This window comes from Tamandua tetradactyla, chromosome X, assembly GCF_023851605.1.
Source record: "Tamandua tetradactyla isolate mTamTet1 chromosome X, mTamTet1.pri, whole genome shotgun sequence".
NCBI lineage: Eukaryota > Metazoa > Chordata > Mammalia > Pilosa > Myrmecophagidae > Tamandua > Tamandua tetradactyla.
The window spans coordinates 71,124,231-71,141,134 of NC_135353.1; the positions used below are offsets into that span (position 1 = coordinate 71,124,231).

Sequence of the window (16,904 nt, forward strand, 5' to 3'; positions counted from 1 at the left end):
GATGCTTGCTATCAGTGAATAAAACAAATCTCTGCCTTGATGGGCCTTCCATTTAATCGGGGAATACTGTAATGAAATAATAACCAGCATGATAAACTGTGTTGTGTTTTAGGTGGTGAATAAAGGAAGAGCAAAGCAGAGTAAAGAAGATAGAACAGGAATGGGCAGGATGAGTAGTAAATGGATGATATAGGGAGTGGATATCTTGGAAGGAAGCACACCAGCAACAGGGAACAGATATTGTAAAGACTCTGTGTCACTGGTGAGCCTGGCTTGTTTGAGGAACAGCAAGGAGGCCACAAATGGTATAGCATGAGTGAGGAAGAGAGCAGATGGTGGGGTAAGAGATATAATGGGGAGCAGAAAATGTAAAGCTTTTATAGGTACTTTGGCTCTCATTCTGAGTGTAATGGGGTGTATTTGTATGATTTTGAGTACAGAAGTGCCATGATGTGATTTTGATTTTAAAATGGTCACGTTAGTGTTTGTGTTGAGAATATACCACGGTGGGGCAAGTGTGGAAGAAGAGAGACATGTTAGAGGGCTATTGCAGTTATCCAGATGAGAAGTTAATGGTGGAGTAGACATTATTAACAATGGGGATGGTGAGAAGTGGTTGAATTTTGGATGCTTTTGAGGTAGAGACAAAATGATTTCCTGATTGACTGGCTCTGTAGTGGGAAAGAAGGAAAGGAACTGATGGTGAGAACAAGGCGACAAAGGTCATATTTAGAGAAGAAGTTGAGAATAGAGGAATTACTGAAGTCACTTTGCGTTTCAGGAGTAAAGAAAGGATGAGGGAAGATAACTCAAGAAAAGTATGCCTATACAGGCTTATGGAGGTTAGAATGCAGGAGCTGAGGCGTCCCTGGGGATCTTGGGGTTCTTGTGGTGATGGGCATAAATGGGGGCAAACATCAACACCAGATGAATTCTGATGGATTTAAGGCAGACAGGGTTGACAGAGGTTTGAATGTTGTGGTAGGGAGAGGTGTGTATCTGGGACTTCTTGTTGACCCCAGGTGATGGGGGAAGTGTAGTTTGGACCCTGAGCAATGGTTCAGACAATGTGTCATTTTGCTCCAGGAAGCAGAGATCACATATATCTGTAATAATACAAAAGGATAGGACTACACCTGTGGAAATAGAAAGGCAAAGGGAAATGGAATGAGGGTCAAGAAAATCTCAATTTTTCTGTAATGTTTTCGTTTCCTAATAAAAAGAAAAACTAAATACAGCTAAATATTCACAACGTTCAAATGTGATTGGTGGAAATACTGGTGTTTATCCTATTTAATGTCTGGGACATTATAAATACTCAGTGAATATTATTTGTTAAATGAGTGTGTGTGAGCCTTAAAAGTTTCTCCAAAAAGCATACAAAAGTCTCAACCAACACAAAGTGCTACAGGATCATAGAAAAGGGAATGGAGTGAGGTGGAGGGGAAATCTGGGGAAGGCTTGAGAAATCCTTGTGGACAGTGTGATCCCTGATCTGTGTAGATCCATACCACTATATATAAACTATATGGAAAGTGTGAGGTCTAAGCTAAAAACATAGTTCTACCTCCATTTTACCTTAGTGCTCTAAGGTTCTGCGTGAATATCTAGAAAAATGACCTTGAACATCTAGTCCTTTCAAGTTACTACAGGATCCTCACTTTTCTTCCCTAAGAGGGAAGTGCTGGTGGTGCTGTTGTACAAAAGTTCTGCTCTAGCATAGATTTAATACCTCCGGTTAGAAAGCCTAGCAGAGCACTAAGGATAGGGAATATAAAGATAAAGGTCTTCAGTTTGATACTCCTCTGACTGTTCTAAACCGACCGCTACCACATTCAGAGGCTGATAAAATTTAGAAAGTGATTTTTACGTAGGAGAGCATCACTATCTCAGAAATGTCCAGCTGTGGGGGTGAATGACCCTGAACGACCTTTCCATGAGCATCCTTCCTTCAGGACCACAGACAATACTGGGCATCACTTCTAAACTACTGTTTGGTCATCACGGCCTACTTCTACTCCTATGGCTACAGGAATCAAGAATGCCAGACTTCAGCTCACGCAGTTTGGATCTCGGAGTTCATAGACGTTAAAAGCTAACCCGACAAGATGTCGATGCTTATTGTGTAGGTTACTATTATTGTGGACCGCGATGATACGTGGGATGAAGGGAAAACGGGTAAGCTGCACCAAAACTGTGAGAGGGGTCCGGGTGCGCGCTCGTGGTCCTTCGGCCAATCAGAAGGCTGGAGCGGGGTCTGGGAGGCGGGCCCTGAAGATATCAAGCACTTTTGCGCGGGTGAGGTCTTAAGCTTTGGGGAGAGAGTGGGCGGAGGCCCACAAGACAAAAGTCCAGGTAGGGCGCGGAGGCGACCGCGGTCTCTCGACCAATCAGGAAAGGCTGGGCGGGGCCCGGGGCTCTGGTCCAGGGTTCTCGCCCGAGGCTTATAACTGCAGAGCTCTGCGCGGGAACGCTATCCTAGCCCAGAGTGAGGAGGTGTGCGTACCGGGCAATTGTCTCTTAACGTGTCTTCAAGTCTTCAGGTGAGGACCAGCGGACCGGCCAGGAGCCAGAGGAGGCGAACGCGTCGGGGCTGCGGGTGGGGCGTGTCGGGCCTTTGCGCGTTGGGGGGGGGCCGGGGGCCGGCTGGCCTTGCGAATCTGCGCTGCCTCCGGGCGAGTCTGCGCCTTTGTCTTCGTGCCGCGCGCCTTCGGCCCAGAAGCCGAATTCCGCGGGGGTGTCCTAGGAAAGGCCGAGGGAGTGGACTCCCAGTGCGGACCAGCCGCCTCCGTAGCAACAGCTCCGAGGCTGCTAGGTAGAAGCCGTTTCTCACGCCCTCCCCTTCGGAGCCCTTAGGCTGGGTGCTCACAGCGGTAGGCTTTAAAAGATGTATGCAAACTGCCCCTAAGAGTCAGTGCACCAGCCCTGTCGTTAAGGTTGGTCCTGGTTTCCCTAGCTTTGCAGATTGGAGTCTGATCGCTCAGCAGAGGAGATTTTTTGGATGACCTCGACTGGATGGAGGCACATTCAGGACTCTAGATGATTGGTGGGGGGGAGGGGGGGCTCCATTCTACTCTGGGCCCTGGACGTGTCTTACCCCGCCAGGGTGGTGCTAGGCACGCTCAGGAAACCTCTGCTTTCCAGTTTCTAGAATTTCCTATGGTCACTTCTGGATAAATCTGAATGTTCCTGGGGCACCAGGCATTTCATCCTGTCCACGGCCACACACCTCTAAGCCTCATCTTGCCTCTCCCTTTCGAGAGAAAAAAAAATGATGCAATAAGACTTAACTCTACTTAGCCTGTCCAATTCTGCTGTAGTCCTAGGTCTAATCCTAATTAGCTGTCCGTTCCTTACAGCGTTTACAAACCAGTGCCACCAGGAATTGTTGTGACATGTGTATGACTTGATCAAATCCCTTCCCTCTCTTATTGTTGTAGTGTAGTTCTTTTCATCTACTGTCTTTGGACAAGTAAAATGGAAAGAAATTAGTACAATTTAAGCCATGCTTTTTATTTCCTGCTTCCCTACCCCCTAAAAAAAAAAAGCCCCCCAAAAGCACTGAATAGAAAGTAAGGTTGCTAAATCCCTAACTGGTTCAACCGAGTCCTTCTTTTTCTTTTCCCTATCTGCTTTTGGGCTTTTATCACCTCCATTTTACCTTTGCTGTGATCTTAAAATAGTCGGACATATTGGCTGCTGATTTGTAGAGCCTGTTAGTTTCTTGTGCATCCTGATTAAAAGGCAGTTACTGCCTGTTAGAAGTGGAGTGATGATGTGAAATTGAAAGTATCCTAATAAAAAGCTGGCTTTTCTAATATCCGTTGCTATTTTCCTATTGAAAATCAAGAAGTAAAATACATACCAAGAGCAAGTTTGAGAATTTTTTGCTGTGACTCCTTAGACTGATCATAGTTATGCCAGTTAAACCTTTTTAAATGTTTTATTTTTTATTTTTTTAGGCGAGATGAGTGATAAGCCAGACTTGTCTGAAGTGGAGAAGTTTGACAGGTCAAAACTGAAGAAAACTAATACTGAAGAAAAAAACACTCTCCCCTCGAAGGAAAGTAAGTCATGGGAGTATCAAATGATAACAGACAATGGTGAAAGTTCGGTAAATAAACTAAGTAAATTTTGCCACAAAATATGCAATAGAGTACCACTGTATTTAAGAAAATAATTTAAAACATATGAAATTGTCTTCTTACTTGGGTTATATAAGCAATTCTCAAATAATAGGCCCTAGTAACAATGGGGGAATAAAAAAAAAACTAGTTTCTTGTTGGAAAGTTACTAAAAGCCACATTAAAACCTTATCTTGAAATATTGGACTTAGCCTTAGAAAAATCTCACTTTTGTCCACTTTATGGTTGTTTGGCATTTTTCTGCATCTAGCAGTTTGGGTCCATGATCTGATCCCTAAAGAACCAGGTAAACTGTGTAGTTTTAGCATCTTCTGCCTGATAGTAAGATAAGGTGGAAGAGCAAGTTTACATCTTCGGTATACTCAAGGCTCCTAGGCTCAAGGGAAAAGTTTTGCTTTCTGAAATTATAGCCTGCTGGAGAAAGTGTATTCGTAAGAGCTAAGGGGCACTTTTTGTCATGTCACTGTATTTGAGGGTTCCAAAGTTAGTTAAAATTGAAAGGATGTAATTTCTTAATTGTCTAGTAATGGCTAAATCTGAAGAAAATACTTCACTTGCTTCTCAGTCTCAGAATAATCTATGGAAAAAGAAGTAACAGCATAAATCTACCTCTCATGAAAAAATTTTTAAAAGTTCATATAGATTGTAATGCATGTTCAGGTGATTAAGATGCACCTGCTTAAATGCATGTGTGCACACACACACATGCACCTCACTGTGAGGATTTGTGATCGTGTCTTGGTGTTCTAACTATAAAGCATAGATGGCAGCCTTCTATGGCTTGGCAAAGAGCTCTTTTAGGAGAAACTGGACTTGATCATAGGAAAACAGCCTCTTAATGACTTTTTGTGTTTTTTTTTTCCCCAGTTATCCAGCAGGAGAAAGAATGTGTCCAAACATCATAAAATGGGGATTTCCTCACAAAAGCAAATTTCAGCATTATTTCATTGTCTTGGTTATGGGTTTGTTTATTGTAAACTTATGTGTGTGTAGAGATTTTAGGTATCTTCTTATGTCTTCTCACCTATACTCTGTAGTTAAGAAGGCAGGGGCCGTGAATGCTGTTACCTTTGTGTTAGAACTTCCCGTTGATGTGTAATCATTCATATGGCCAATGCCGCCAACAGTCTTACCATTGATGACCTTTGTTTATGTGGTCCTTGGGCTCCCTACAGGATAATCCACTTTAAACCTTTTCCAATGGGTACCTCCATTGTTCCATAATAATCATGAAGTTGCATGCCTATTAGTTTGTCACAGTTTACTTTCATTTCTAACATAGCAATAAAATAATAAATATAATCATTATTCTTAAGGATCTTGTGGTTCATTCTTGGTGGTATCCTATTTTTTAATATAAATATTTTTAGAAAAGTTGTAGGTTTACAGAAAAATCATGCAGAAAATACAGAGTTCCAATGTACCCCTCCCCATTATTAATACCTTGTATTAGTGTGGTCCTTTGTTACACTTGATGAAAGAATGTTACTAAAATTGTACTATTAACTTTTTCTGTACTTTATATTAGTATTCATAGTTTGTGTTGTACAGTCCAATGGTATTTTAAATTTTTTATTGTAACATATAAAATGCATTTCCCCTTTTAATCATTCAAATATATAATTCAGTGCTGTTAATTATGTTCACAAGGTTGTGCTACAATCACTACTTTCCATTACTAAATCTTCCATCACTCCAACAAATTCTTTACCAATTAAGCATTAATTCCTAATCTGCTACACCTATTCCAGCTCTGATAACCTGTACTCTAGTTTCTGACTATGAATGCTTACTCTAATCTCATATCAGTAAGGTCATAAAATTTTTGTCCTTGAGCCTGGCTTATTTCACTCAGTGTGATGTCTTCAAGATTCGTTCATGTTGTCACCTGTATCAGAACTTCATTCCTTTTTGTGGCTGAATAATGTTCCATTGTATGCATATACCATCTTTTTTTGTAATCCACGCATCTGATGATGGACACTTGATTTACTTCCATCTGTTGGCAATTGTGAATAATGCCACTAGGAACATTGGTGTGAAAATATGTGTTTGAGTCCTTGCTTTAAGTTCTTTGGGTATATACCCATAAGTAGGATTGAGAAATCATGTGATAATTCTATATTTAACTTTTTGAGGAGCTACCGAACTGTTTTCCACAATGGCTGGACAATTTTACATTCCTACCCACAATCAATGACTATTCTTATTTCTCCACATCCCCTCCAACACTTGTTATTTTCCGCTTATTTAATAATAGGCATTCTAGTAGGTGTGAAATGGTACCTCATTTTGGTTTTGATTTGCATTTCCCTGATGGTTAATGATATTGAGAACTTTTCATGCACTTTATGACCATTAGTATATCTTCTCTAGAGAAATGTCTTTTCATGCAGAAAAGTTTGTAATTTTAATGAATTCTCATTTATCTGTCTTTTCTTTTGTTGCTCATGGTTTAGGTGTAAAGTCCAAGAAACCATTGCCTAACACAAGGTCCTGAAGGTTTTTCCCTGTGTTTTCTTCTAGTAGTTCTTAGTTTTAGGTCTTTTATTTAGTTTTTTGATCAATTTTGAGCTGATTTTTATACATGGTGTGAGGTAAGGACCTTCATTCGTTCTTTCTCATATGGATATCCAATTTTCCCACACCATTTGTTGAAGGTATTATTTTTCCCCATTGAGTGGATTGGCACCCTTGTCAAAATCAATTGGTCATAGATGTAAGGGTTTATTTTTAAACTTAATTCTAGTCCAGTGATCTATAAATCTGTCCTTGTGCCTGTACCACACTGTCTTGTTTGCTACAGCTTTATAATAAGTTTTAAATTTGGGAATTGTGAATCATCCAACTTCACTCTTATTTTTCAAAATGATTTGGCTAGTCAAATGCCCTTACTCTTCCATATAAATTTGATGATTGCCTTTTCCATTTCTTGAAGAAGGCTGTTCGGATTTTAATTGGGATTATATTGAATCTGTAAATTGTTTTGGGTGGAATTGTGCCTGTACCACACCATCTTGTTTGCTACGGCTTTATAATAAGTTTTAAATTTGGGAATTGTGAATCGTCCAACTTCACTCTTATTTTTCAAGATGATTTTGGCTATTCAGATCCCCTTACTCTTCCATATAAATTTGATGATTGCCTTTTCCATTTCTTGAAGAAGGCTGTTTGGATTTTGATTGGGATTGTGTTGAATCTGTAAATTGCTTTGGGTAGAATTGACACTTTAACAATATTTAGTCTTCCAATCCATGGGTGTGGAATGTCCTTCTATTTATTTGGGGCTTATTTGATTTCTTTTAGCAATGTTTTGATAGTTTTATGTGTATGGGTCCTTACATACTTGGTTAAGTTTATTCCTAGATATTTGATTCTTTTAGTTGTTATTGTAAATGGATTTTTCCCCTTGATTTCCTCCTCAGATTACTCATTACTAGTGTATAGAAACATTATTGATTTTTGTGTATTGAGCTTCTACCTCTCCACTTTGCAGAATTTGTTTACTAACTCTAGTTCTCTTATGTGGATTTTTCAGGATTTTCTGTATATAGGACCATGTTATCTGCAAACTGGGAACATTTTATTTTTTTTCCAATTTGAATGCCTTTTGTTCTAGTTTGCTAGCTGCCAGAATGCAATATACCAGAAACGGAATGGCTTTTAAAAAGGGGATTTAATAAGTTTCTAGTTTACAGTTCTAAGGCCGAGAAAATGTCCCAATTAAAACAATCCTATAGAAATGTCCAATCAAAGGCATCCATCCAGGGAAAGATACTTTGATTCAAGAAGGCCGATGAAGTTCAGGGTTTCTCTCTCAAGTGAGAAGGTACATGGCGAACATAGTCAGGGCTTCTTTCTCAGCTGGAAGGGCACATGGCGAATGTGGTGTCATCTGCTAGCTTTCTCTCCTGGCTTCTGGTTTCATGAAGCTCCCTGGGAGGCGTTTTCCTTCTTCATAGCCAAAGGTCACTGGCTCATGAACTCTCTGCTTCATGGTGCTGCAGCATTCTCTGCTCTGTCCGAATCTCTTCCATTCTCCAAAATGTTTCTTTTATAGAACTCCAGAAACTTATCAAGACCCACCCAAATGGGTGGAGACATGTCGTCACTTGACCCAGCTTAACAACCACTCTTGACTAAGTCACATCATCCAGGGAGATGATTTGATTACAGTTTCAAACATACTGTATTGAATAGGGAATGGGATTTTTATTAAAACATGGCTTTTCTAGGAGACATACATCCTTTCAAACCAGCACACCTTTTATTTATTTTTCCTGCCTAATTGCTCTGGCAAGAACTTCTAGTACACTGAATAACAGTGGAGACACTGGGCATTCTTGTCTTGTTGCTGCTCTTGGAGGTAAATTTTTAGTGTTTTACTATTGTGTATTTTGTTAGCTGTGTGCTTTTCATATATGCCCTTTATCATTTTGAGGAAGTTTCCATCTATTCCTGTTTTTTTTATTATTTTTTAAGAAGGGGTACTGAATTTTCTCAAATTTTTTTTGTACACCAATTGAGATGATCATGTTTTATTATGTTTTCCCATCGTTCTGTTAATATGGTATGTTAAATTAATTGGTTTTCTTAGTTGAACTTCTCTTGCATACCTGGGATGAATCCCATTTCATCATGGTATATAATTCTTTTAATGTGCTTTTGGATTCTGTTTGCTAGTATTGTGTTGAGGACATTTGCATTGTATTCATAAGGGCTATTGGTCTGTAATTTTCTTTTCTTGTATATTTATCTGACTTTAGTATTAGTATTAGGATGATGTTGGCCTCATAGAATAAGTTAGAATGTTCAATTTTTTTGGAAAATTTTGAGCAGCGTTGGTATTAATTCTTATTGGAAGGTTTGGTAAAATTAAACCAGAACACCATCTGGACCTGGGCATTCTTTTTGGGGAAATTTTTGAATACTGATTCAATCTCTTTTCTAGTTCTTGCTCTCCTAAGATATTCTTTTTCTTATGAGTCAGTGTAGATAGTTCGTGAGTTACTAGGCATGTGTTCATTTTAACTAGGTTATCTAATTTATTGGTATACAGTTCTTCATAGGATCCTCTAAAAATCCTCTTTATTTCTGTGCGGTCAGTAATGTCCTCCCTTTTATTCCTGATTTAATTATTAGCATTCTTTCTCTTTATTTCTTTGTAGGTCTAGGTAAAGCTTTGTCAACTTCATTGATGTTTTGAAATAACCAACTTTTAAAATTTTCTTTATCTGTAAATTCTCTATTTCATTTATCTCTGCACTAATCTTTTTATTTCCTGCTTGCTTTGCATTTTGTTTGCGCTTCTTTTTCTAGATCCTCCAGTTTTTCAGTTAGTTGTCCAATTTGAGATCAGTCTTCTTTTTTAATATAATAATTTAGAATAATAGCTTACATTGCATCCCGTTAGTTTTGGTATGTTGTGTTTTCATTTTCATTTCTCTCAAGATATTTTCTAATTTCCCTTGTAATTTCTTCTCTGACTCATTAGTTTTTTAAGAGTGCATTGTTTAATTTCTACATATTTGTGAATATTCCATTCCTTCCTCTGTTATTGGTTTCTAGCTTCATTCCATTGTGATCAGAAAAGATACACTGTAGGATTTCAATATTTTTAAATTTAGTGTGACTTCTTTTGTGACATAACACATAAATTATCCTGCAGAATGATTCTTGTGCACTAGAGTAGAATGTACATTCTACAGCTGTTGGGTGAAATTTTCTATATATGTCCGTTAGGTCTAGTTGGTTTGTAGTTCAAGCCTTCTATTTTCTTATTGATCTTCTGTTTAGGTATTCTATCCATTATTGAAAGTATTATTGAAGACTCCTTTTATTAATTTAGAACTATCTATTTCTTCCTTCAGATCTGTCAGTATTTGCTTTATATTTTTATGTCTATGACATTTGAAGCATATATGTTCATATTGTTATGTGTTCTTGTTGAATTGGCTGTTTATCAGTATATAGCAACTTTCTTTGTCCTACAAAGCAGTTTGTGACTTGAAATCTATTTTTCTCATTTATAATAGCTTCTGCAGCTTTCTTTTGGCTGCTATTTGCATGGTATCTTTCTACTGTCCTTTCACTTTCAACCTTTTTGTGATTTTTTAATTTGAGATCAGTCTCTTATAAATAGCATATAGTTGGGTCCTACTTTTTTTTAATCAATTCTGTCAATCTCTGCATTTTAACTAGGTAGTTTAAACATTTATATTTAAAGTAATTCCTGATGAGGCATGACTTTCTTCTGACATTTTGCTATTTGATCTTTTTTGTCTCTCAATACTTCTATTAATTCCTACATTTGTATTTATTTGCTTTACGTATTGTGCCATTCTGACTCTCCTCTCACTTCTTTCTGCATATGTTTTGCATATATTTTCTTTGAGGTTACCATGGTGTTTAAATTTAACATCCTAAATCTATAACAGTCACATTTGATTTGATATTAATTTAACTTTAGTAGCATGTACATACCCTGTTCTTATATCCCTCTGCCACCTGCATATTTTTGTATTTGCTACAAATTATATCTTCATACATTTTACGTCCAAAACCATTTATTTATTATTACTTATCATGCATTTGCATTTTAGAACTTGTCAGAATTGAAAAGTGGAGTTACATGCCAAAAAGTGCAATACAATAGTACTGGCATTTATAATTAACCATTTGATTATATGTTTCAGAGGTCTTTATTTCTACCACTTAATTCTACTGGCTAGTGTCCCTTTATCTCAGAAGGATAAAGACCCCCCTTTAGCATTGCTAGCAGGGTCTAGCTTTCATTTATCTGAGAATGTCTTAATCTCACCCTCATTTATGAAAGACAGTCTCACCAGATATAAAACTCTTGGTTGCAATTGTTTTCTCTCAGTACTTTAAATATTTCTTTCCAGTGCCTTCTTTTTTTACTTCTAGCTGGTCTAAGATACTGGAGACTAAAAGAAATATCAGTATATCAGCAGTCATACTTATTTATTAAACCCTACCTTCTCTGTGTAACTCCACTATCATCTTTGATCTTTCTCCCACTCTTTAGATGTATTTGGGCTATGCCCACTCTACCTTTTTCATGTTGGATGGGCTGTCAATAATGGGTAGGGAGATGGAACTAGCTGATCTGCCATATTTCTTTCCATATTCCTTCTGCCCACCTCTCTCTCTCTTCTGCAATTCTCATAATGCATTTATTGGTATGCTTGACAGTGTTCCATAGGTGTCTTAGGTGCTGTCACCTTTTACTTTCTGCTCTTCAACCTGAATCATTTCAATTGTCTTGTGTTCAAGACAACTAATTTTTTCTTCTCCCACCTCCAATCTGTAGTTGAACTCTTCTAGAGGACTTTTCAATACAGTTATTGTCTTCAGCTCCAGTATTTCTGTTTGGTTCCTTTTAATTTTTTTTCTTTCTTTTGAGATTCTCATATTGTTCATTCATTGATTTCCTGATATCCTTTAGTTCTTCCTCTGTGTTTTCCTTTAATGCGGTGAGCATACTGAGGATCAACTTTTTTAGTCTTTGCCCAGTATGTCCAAAGTCTTTCTTCTTCATGAATGCTTTCTGGATTTTTATCTTGTTTCTCTGGATGGGCCATCTTTCCTGCATCTTTGTTTGTTTTCTAATCTTTTGTTATGCACTGAAATGTTAATATTTTAAAGTGTTACCTCTGGCATTTACTCCCTGTGCTATTTGTTCTATAAGTTTGTATCCAGCTAGTGATATGACAGAGATTTCCTTGAGTGCCAGAAGGTAACAAAAATAAACAAACACAAAAAATTTGTGCTTTGGCTTGTGCTCTCCTTTAGTTTAGCCCTCTTATCAAGATCAGCCTGAGGTGAATGAGAAGTGCAGGATCCTTTCAATCTTGTCCAAGCCTGCCTAGAGTCTGCTTGTCCTAGACTTGTGCTTTCTCATGCCTTAGGAACTCCTTCATTTACAGGAATTCGTATGCCCCTTCTACTCCCTCTTTCTCCCTCTCCTGGGTGCTCTATTGTATGAGTTAATGCAGGTAATCCTTTGCCTCATGACACTTTGATTTAATTGTTTCTTATTCTGCTTTAGCTGTTGGCAAGCTGCTTCAATTTACAGGACAAGTTCTGGGAGGGCAAGCCAGAGACGATTTCCCTGGTTCAGTCTTTCAAGCTTCCATGAGATCGATTGTCAGTGACATACAGGCATACCTCACAGATATTGCAGGCTTGGTTCCAAACCACTGTAATAAAGCAAATATTGCAATAAAGAGAATTACTTGATTATTTATGGTTCCCAGTGTATATAAAAGTTATGTTTACACTGTATTGTAGTCTAAGTATGTAATGGCATTATATCTTAAAAAATGTATGTACCTTAAAAATATGATAGAGAGACATTAAGTGAGCACACGCTGTTCAAAAAATGATTCCTATGGACTTGCTCAATGTAGCATTGCTAAAAACCTTCAATTTGTTAAAAGACACATCTGCAAAGTACAATAAAGTAAAGCACAATAAAATGAGTTATCCCTATTCAGTCATCGCAGTAGTCATACAGGGGTTATTCTACTCCTTTCAGAACAGGGTCAGGGACACACAATGGAAGCACAGGCTAGCTCTACACTGTACCAGAGGGGTGGGGGAGGGACTTGCAAGAACACCATGAGCTTTGTATTTATATTCATAAATATTTTCAAAGCTGCATTTTCTTGATTTGTCACTCACCCAGTTACTGCACCCCTCTAACTTTTCTGGAGTTTTGAGGGAGATGGCTCTGCCAGTTTTGCTAGTTGTTCAAAGGTGGTGTGGGGGAATGGTACCCTAGATCATCTTACACCACCATCTTGGTTGACTGGAATTGGTGGTGTTGTAAGGAATGAATAAAATGGTTGAAGGAAAGCTGCTTTAACAGGTTATTCACATGGGAAATGCTCTCCTCTGTACAGATCCCATATGTACTGACTTGGGTATGCTAGGTGCTTTTTCCCTAGAGTTGGAATCATAGATTTAGGGAACCTTTGGTGAGGAGGTCATGTGGACTAATCCCCTTATCTCTGAGAAGAGAAGAAATGAAAAGGTCTGAAGTGATATGTTCAAGATGAATAAGAACTAGATATCAAGCTGGGCTCTCTTGTCTACTGGAAAGTGTTACCTGGGAGAAATACCTTGGTGAAGCGGTGGTGGAAAGAATTTCATCGGTCTTGCAGGTGGCTTTCAGAAATTAACTTTATTAAGCAAAGACAGACATCAACAGGCATAGCACCCTTTTAGGTGGGCTCAGCCCGTGCAGGCTGGCCCCTTCCAGATTCAAACCTTTTTCTACTGCTGCAGTTGGGCACAATGTGCGTGCTTATGCTGAGGTGGCCTTATGTACTGCACATGCTCATGCTGAGGTGGCCTTATGTCTCTATACTGCACATGCTCATGTTGAGGAGGTCTTATGTCACTATACTGTACATGTTCCCCTTTGCTCCCCCTTGAAATAATTGACCTAGTCATCTTGTCCCTTGATTGAACAGTGCAGCTCAGTGATTTGGCTCAGAATGTTCTTTCTCCAGTCTCAGCCCAAACCTCACAGCCCCCAGCTCGACATCCTCCACCACTCCTCCCTACTTATTTTCTACCTAACAAAAGTATTCAATTTAACTGAACAGGTCACCTGAGGCTGGAGCTGGATGGGGAAGAAGACAGGAAGCATTTAATAACATACATGGTGGTAATCACCTCACACATTCTATTGAACATAAACTCAGATATCTAATACCTGCTAATGACCCATAACACTGAACCTCTAGTTTGTGCTGCTTTTCTTAATACTGAACAAAATTTACCATTTTATGAACCAAGCATTTTTGATATTCATAGTGAGCATAAGGTATACATGTAAATGGACATGTCCTAATCCCTGTTCTTAAACAATGCTTTTATCACTTTAAATTTAGTCTTAAAAATCACCTATAATATAACCAATTAGAAGTATTATTTGGTGTATAACCGTCCCAAGTATGATCTATTAATACACGTATCTTTTCCAACAAAGAAAAGGGTTATGCAACTTTGAGTATTATCTGACCACCCCCTTCCAAGGGTTGATATCCTTAAATAACCACTGAGTTTACAGGAAGAGGAAGCTGTTTTCTCTGTTACACCGTAAATTTCCATAAGTAAAACAGTAAGTTTGTCATTTCCCATCAAACATCAAAAAACTGTCAAAGATAGTCACAAGACAATCTAGCCAAAAACTGGTCACCAATACCTTACTACCTGCCTGTAACCACTGTCAGAGTTACTTAGCACCTTCCAGTTGCCTGCTGTTTACACTGTACCAAAACCTGTCTCCCTGTAGGTCCTATCCAGTTGTCATAGGACTACATGCTAGTTCCCCATACAGTGTACTTAATTAGTCCTCTAGTCTTTGAAGTCAGCTATGTGTGCCTAATTCCCATCCCTCCAAGTCTTCTCCAGCTAAAGCTTCTCAGATTCTTTGGACCCGAGTTACATGGATGGGGAACCATTCCAGTTGCACTCTAAATGTGCTCAAGTTTGCTCACTATTGGATCTCCTTGAATACTGATTCTGTCATCCAACACAGTTGCTGTCTTTTCAGTGTTGCCATTGGAATATTCGGTAAAGATGCTATACATCGATGATAGATTCACCAACCTCTGCATTTGTGCATTAATCCAGACAAGACGAAGCCCATTTAAAAAGGCCAGAAGAACAGGATGAACATTGCCAGGTGAGCTGGGGTTAGACAGTATCCCCCAGTGTTCAGCCACATCTGGTAATAACACTTCTTATTAAAGTATTGATTCCACCCTGGGCTGTGTATGTGTTGAACTGAGTGAGAGAAGATGAAAGGTACATGAAGGGAGGTGAAAGACAACGTAGCTTGCATCATACAGATGCAAGATGAGAAAAATAACTGCTCTTCTGGAATAGTATTGCCCTGCATTTCTTAAAACATATGTGGGGCTGCTCTTCTGCTTACTAGGTACATGTTCCAACCTGGGCAAGTTTTTTTTCCAATAAACCCACTATAAGCAGGAATTGAGATTTAGGGCCCAAAATCCATTTATTAATCATAAAACTGACAGCACCAAGTCTGTTGTAGCAGCTACATTTATGAGGAAAGAAAAAGGGGAAATTTCCTGGCAGGGCCTAGAACAGAACTAAAGCATGCTGCATGACGTACTTACATGCATTTATTAAGCAAAGAAATGAATCCCAGAGAAGGAAAGGGATATTTTTGAAGTCACATAGGAGGAGTTACCACTCAGTTAGCAAAGGGAGTAACTTAGGACAATGTACAGGACTTCACACAGGTGTCAGATTATTTGTGAATACATCCAGCAGAACTTCTCAAAGGATAATCCCTAATCCATGATAATCAGAATCCCCTCAGTGATTAGTGCATATTCCTGGGCCCCAGCCCCAGAGATTTAGATTCAGTCAGGCCAAGGGATCTTCTCCTGTCATATTCTTGCAAAATTATTCTGTATATTTTAATACTTATCTCCTTTTATGATATGTGTCAATCTTTTGTTTCCACTATCTGTCTTCTGGGTTTCTCTCATTTAGAATGTTTCTTTCCTGGAACATGGTGACTATTGATTCATGAGAGGAAACAGATGGGGTAATGAGCCTATAGGACATTCAACTTAGATCACTGGTTCTGTGCCCATGGTCTCTGGACCAGCAGCTTCAGCATAACATAGGAACTTGTTAGAAATGCAAAGTTTTAGGCCCCACCCCAGACCTAATGAATCAGAAACTGGATGAGGAGCTCAGGAATCTGTGTTTTAGTATGCCCTCAAGGCAATTCTGAGGCACACTCAAGTATAAGAACCACTGCTTTGGATAAATAGTTCACCACTGAAAACATTTCCAGGACTGGACTATAATAACTAGCCAAGATAGACAGTTGGGGAAAGAGAAAGCTATTTCTTCAATTCGACAGGCATTTGCCTGTTAGTATCTAAGTGGCTCTATAGGGAATATGGAGATGAGTAAGAGAGAGTTCTTGTTCTCCAGAAACTTACAGTCTCATAGAAGCAATAGTGTAAGAATACAGATAGTTGACTCTGACCAAATAGACTACGTGAATTGTCCCAAGGAAAGTGGACCCAGGGAGGGAGAGCTAAATCTGAGGACGGGCATTCAAACTTTTCAGGCTTTTATGTTGTAACATTCTCCTGCTCCTGCAAAGTGTACTGGCCTACAATGATCCATGGGCAGAGTAGCCTTATTAGAGGTGGGAATTCAAGTAAAAAATAATAAACTCTGCTTAGTACATAAGAAGGAAAATATGTACTATACACGCTCCAGCCATCACGTATTTTCATTTAGCCAGATTTTGAAGCTTGAATGTAATTTCTCAGAGGCTGGATCTGTAAGGAGACAAGCAATTGGTAAACAAAGAACTAGTACGGACAGAGTTAGGTGTAGGAGAGACCAGGAAGTGACTGTATTATTATTAGTATCATCATCATCATCATCATCATCATCATCATCATCATCATCACTGCCAGATAGATAAAGAAAATGCAAAAGGTCCCTTCTCTGCCCTCTACTTTGCATCAGGGGAAATGATGTAGTTCTGTCCTTTGAACCAAGCCCTTAGTTTTCACCTGCTTCAGGGCACCACATCTCCCACACTGAAGTAGGTTTTATTAGAAGAGGACTGCCATGGATGTGGAGGCTTCTTGGCACATGGCTTCCCAGAGGCCTAAACCTAATTCATTCTGGTCCAGTAGCCACCATTGCACACGTAGGTGT

General features: G+C 38.9%; 1 protein-coding gene across 2 annotated transcripts; it reads left to right on the forward strand.

Moving 5' to 3' along the window:
• The first annotated feature begins 2,404 nt into the window (after positions 1–2,404).
• TMSB15A (thymosin beta 15A) lies at positions 2,405–5,445 on the forward strand. 2 transcript variants are annotated; one of them, XM_077145267.1, is made up of 3 exons: positions 2,405–2,543; positions 3,963–4,067; positions 5,013–5,445. In XM_077145267.1, the coding sequence occupies exons 2-3, from the start codon at positions 3,968–3,970 to the stop codon at positions 5,048–5,050; spliced, it is 138 nt and encodes a 45-aa protein (XP_077001382.1). In that variant the 5' UTR covers positions 2,405–2,543; positions 3,963–3,967; the 3' UTR covers positions 5,051–5,445. The 2 variants fall into 2 exon arrangements, with proteins under 2 accessions (XP_077001382.1, XP_077001383.1); XM_077145268.1 differs by lacking the exon at positions 2,405–2,543 and adding an exon at positions 2,723–2,815.
• Positions 5,446–16,904: the final 11,459 nt, after the last annotated feature.

What these genes read in the sequence shown, in the direction of transcription:
- TMSB15A (XM_077145267.1), top strand. Translation starts at nt 3,968, where the DNA reads ATGAGTGATAAGCCAGACTTGTCTGAAGTGGAGAAGTTTGACAGGTCA. An exon ending in CACTCTCCCCTCGAAGGAAA is followed by an intron (nt 4,068 to 5,012) that starts GTAAGTCATGGG and finishes TTTTTTCCCCAG; the next exon opens with TTATCCAGCAGGAGAAAGAA.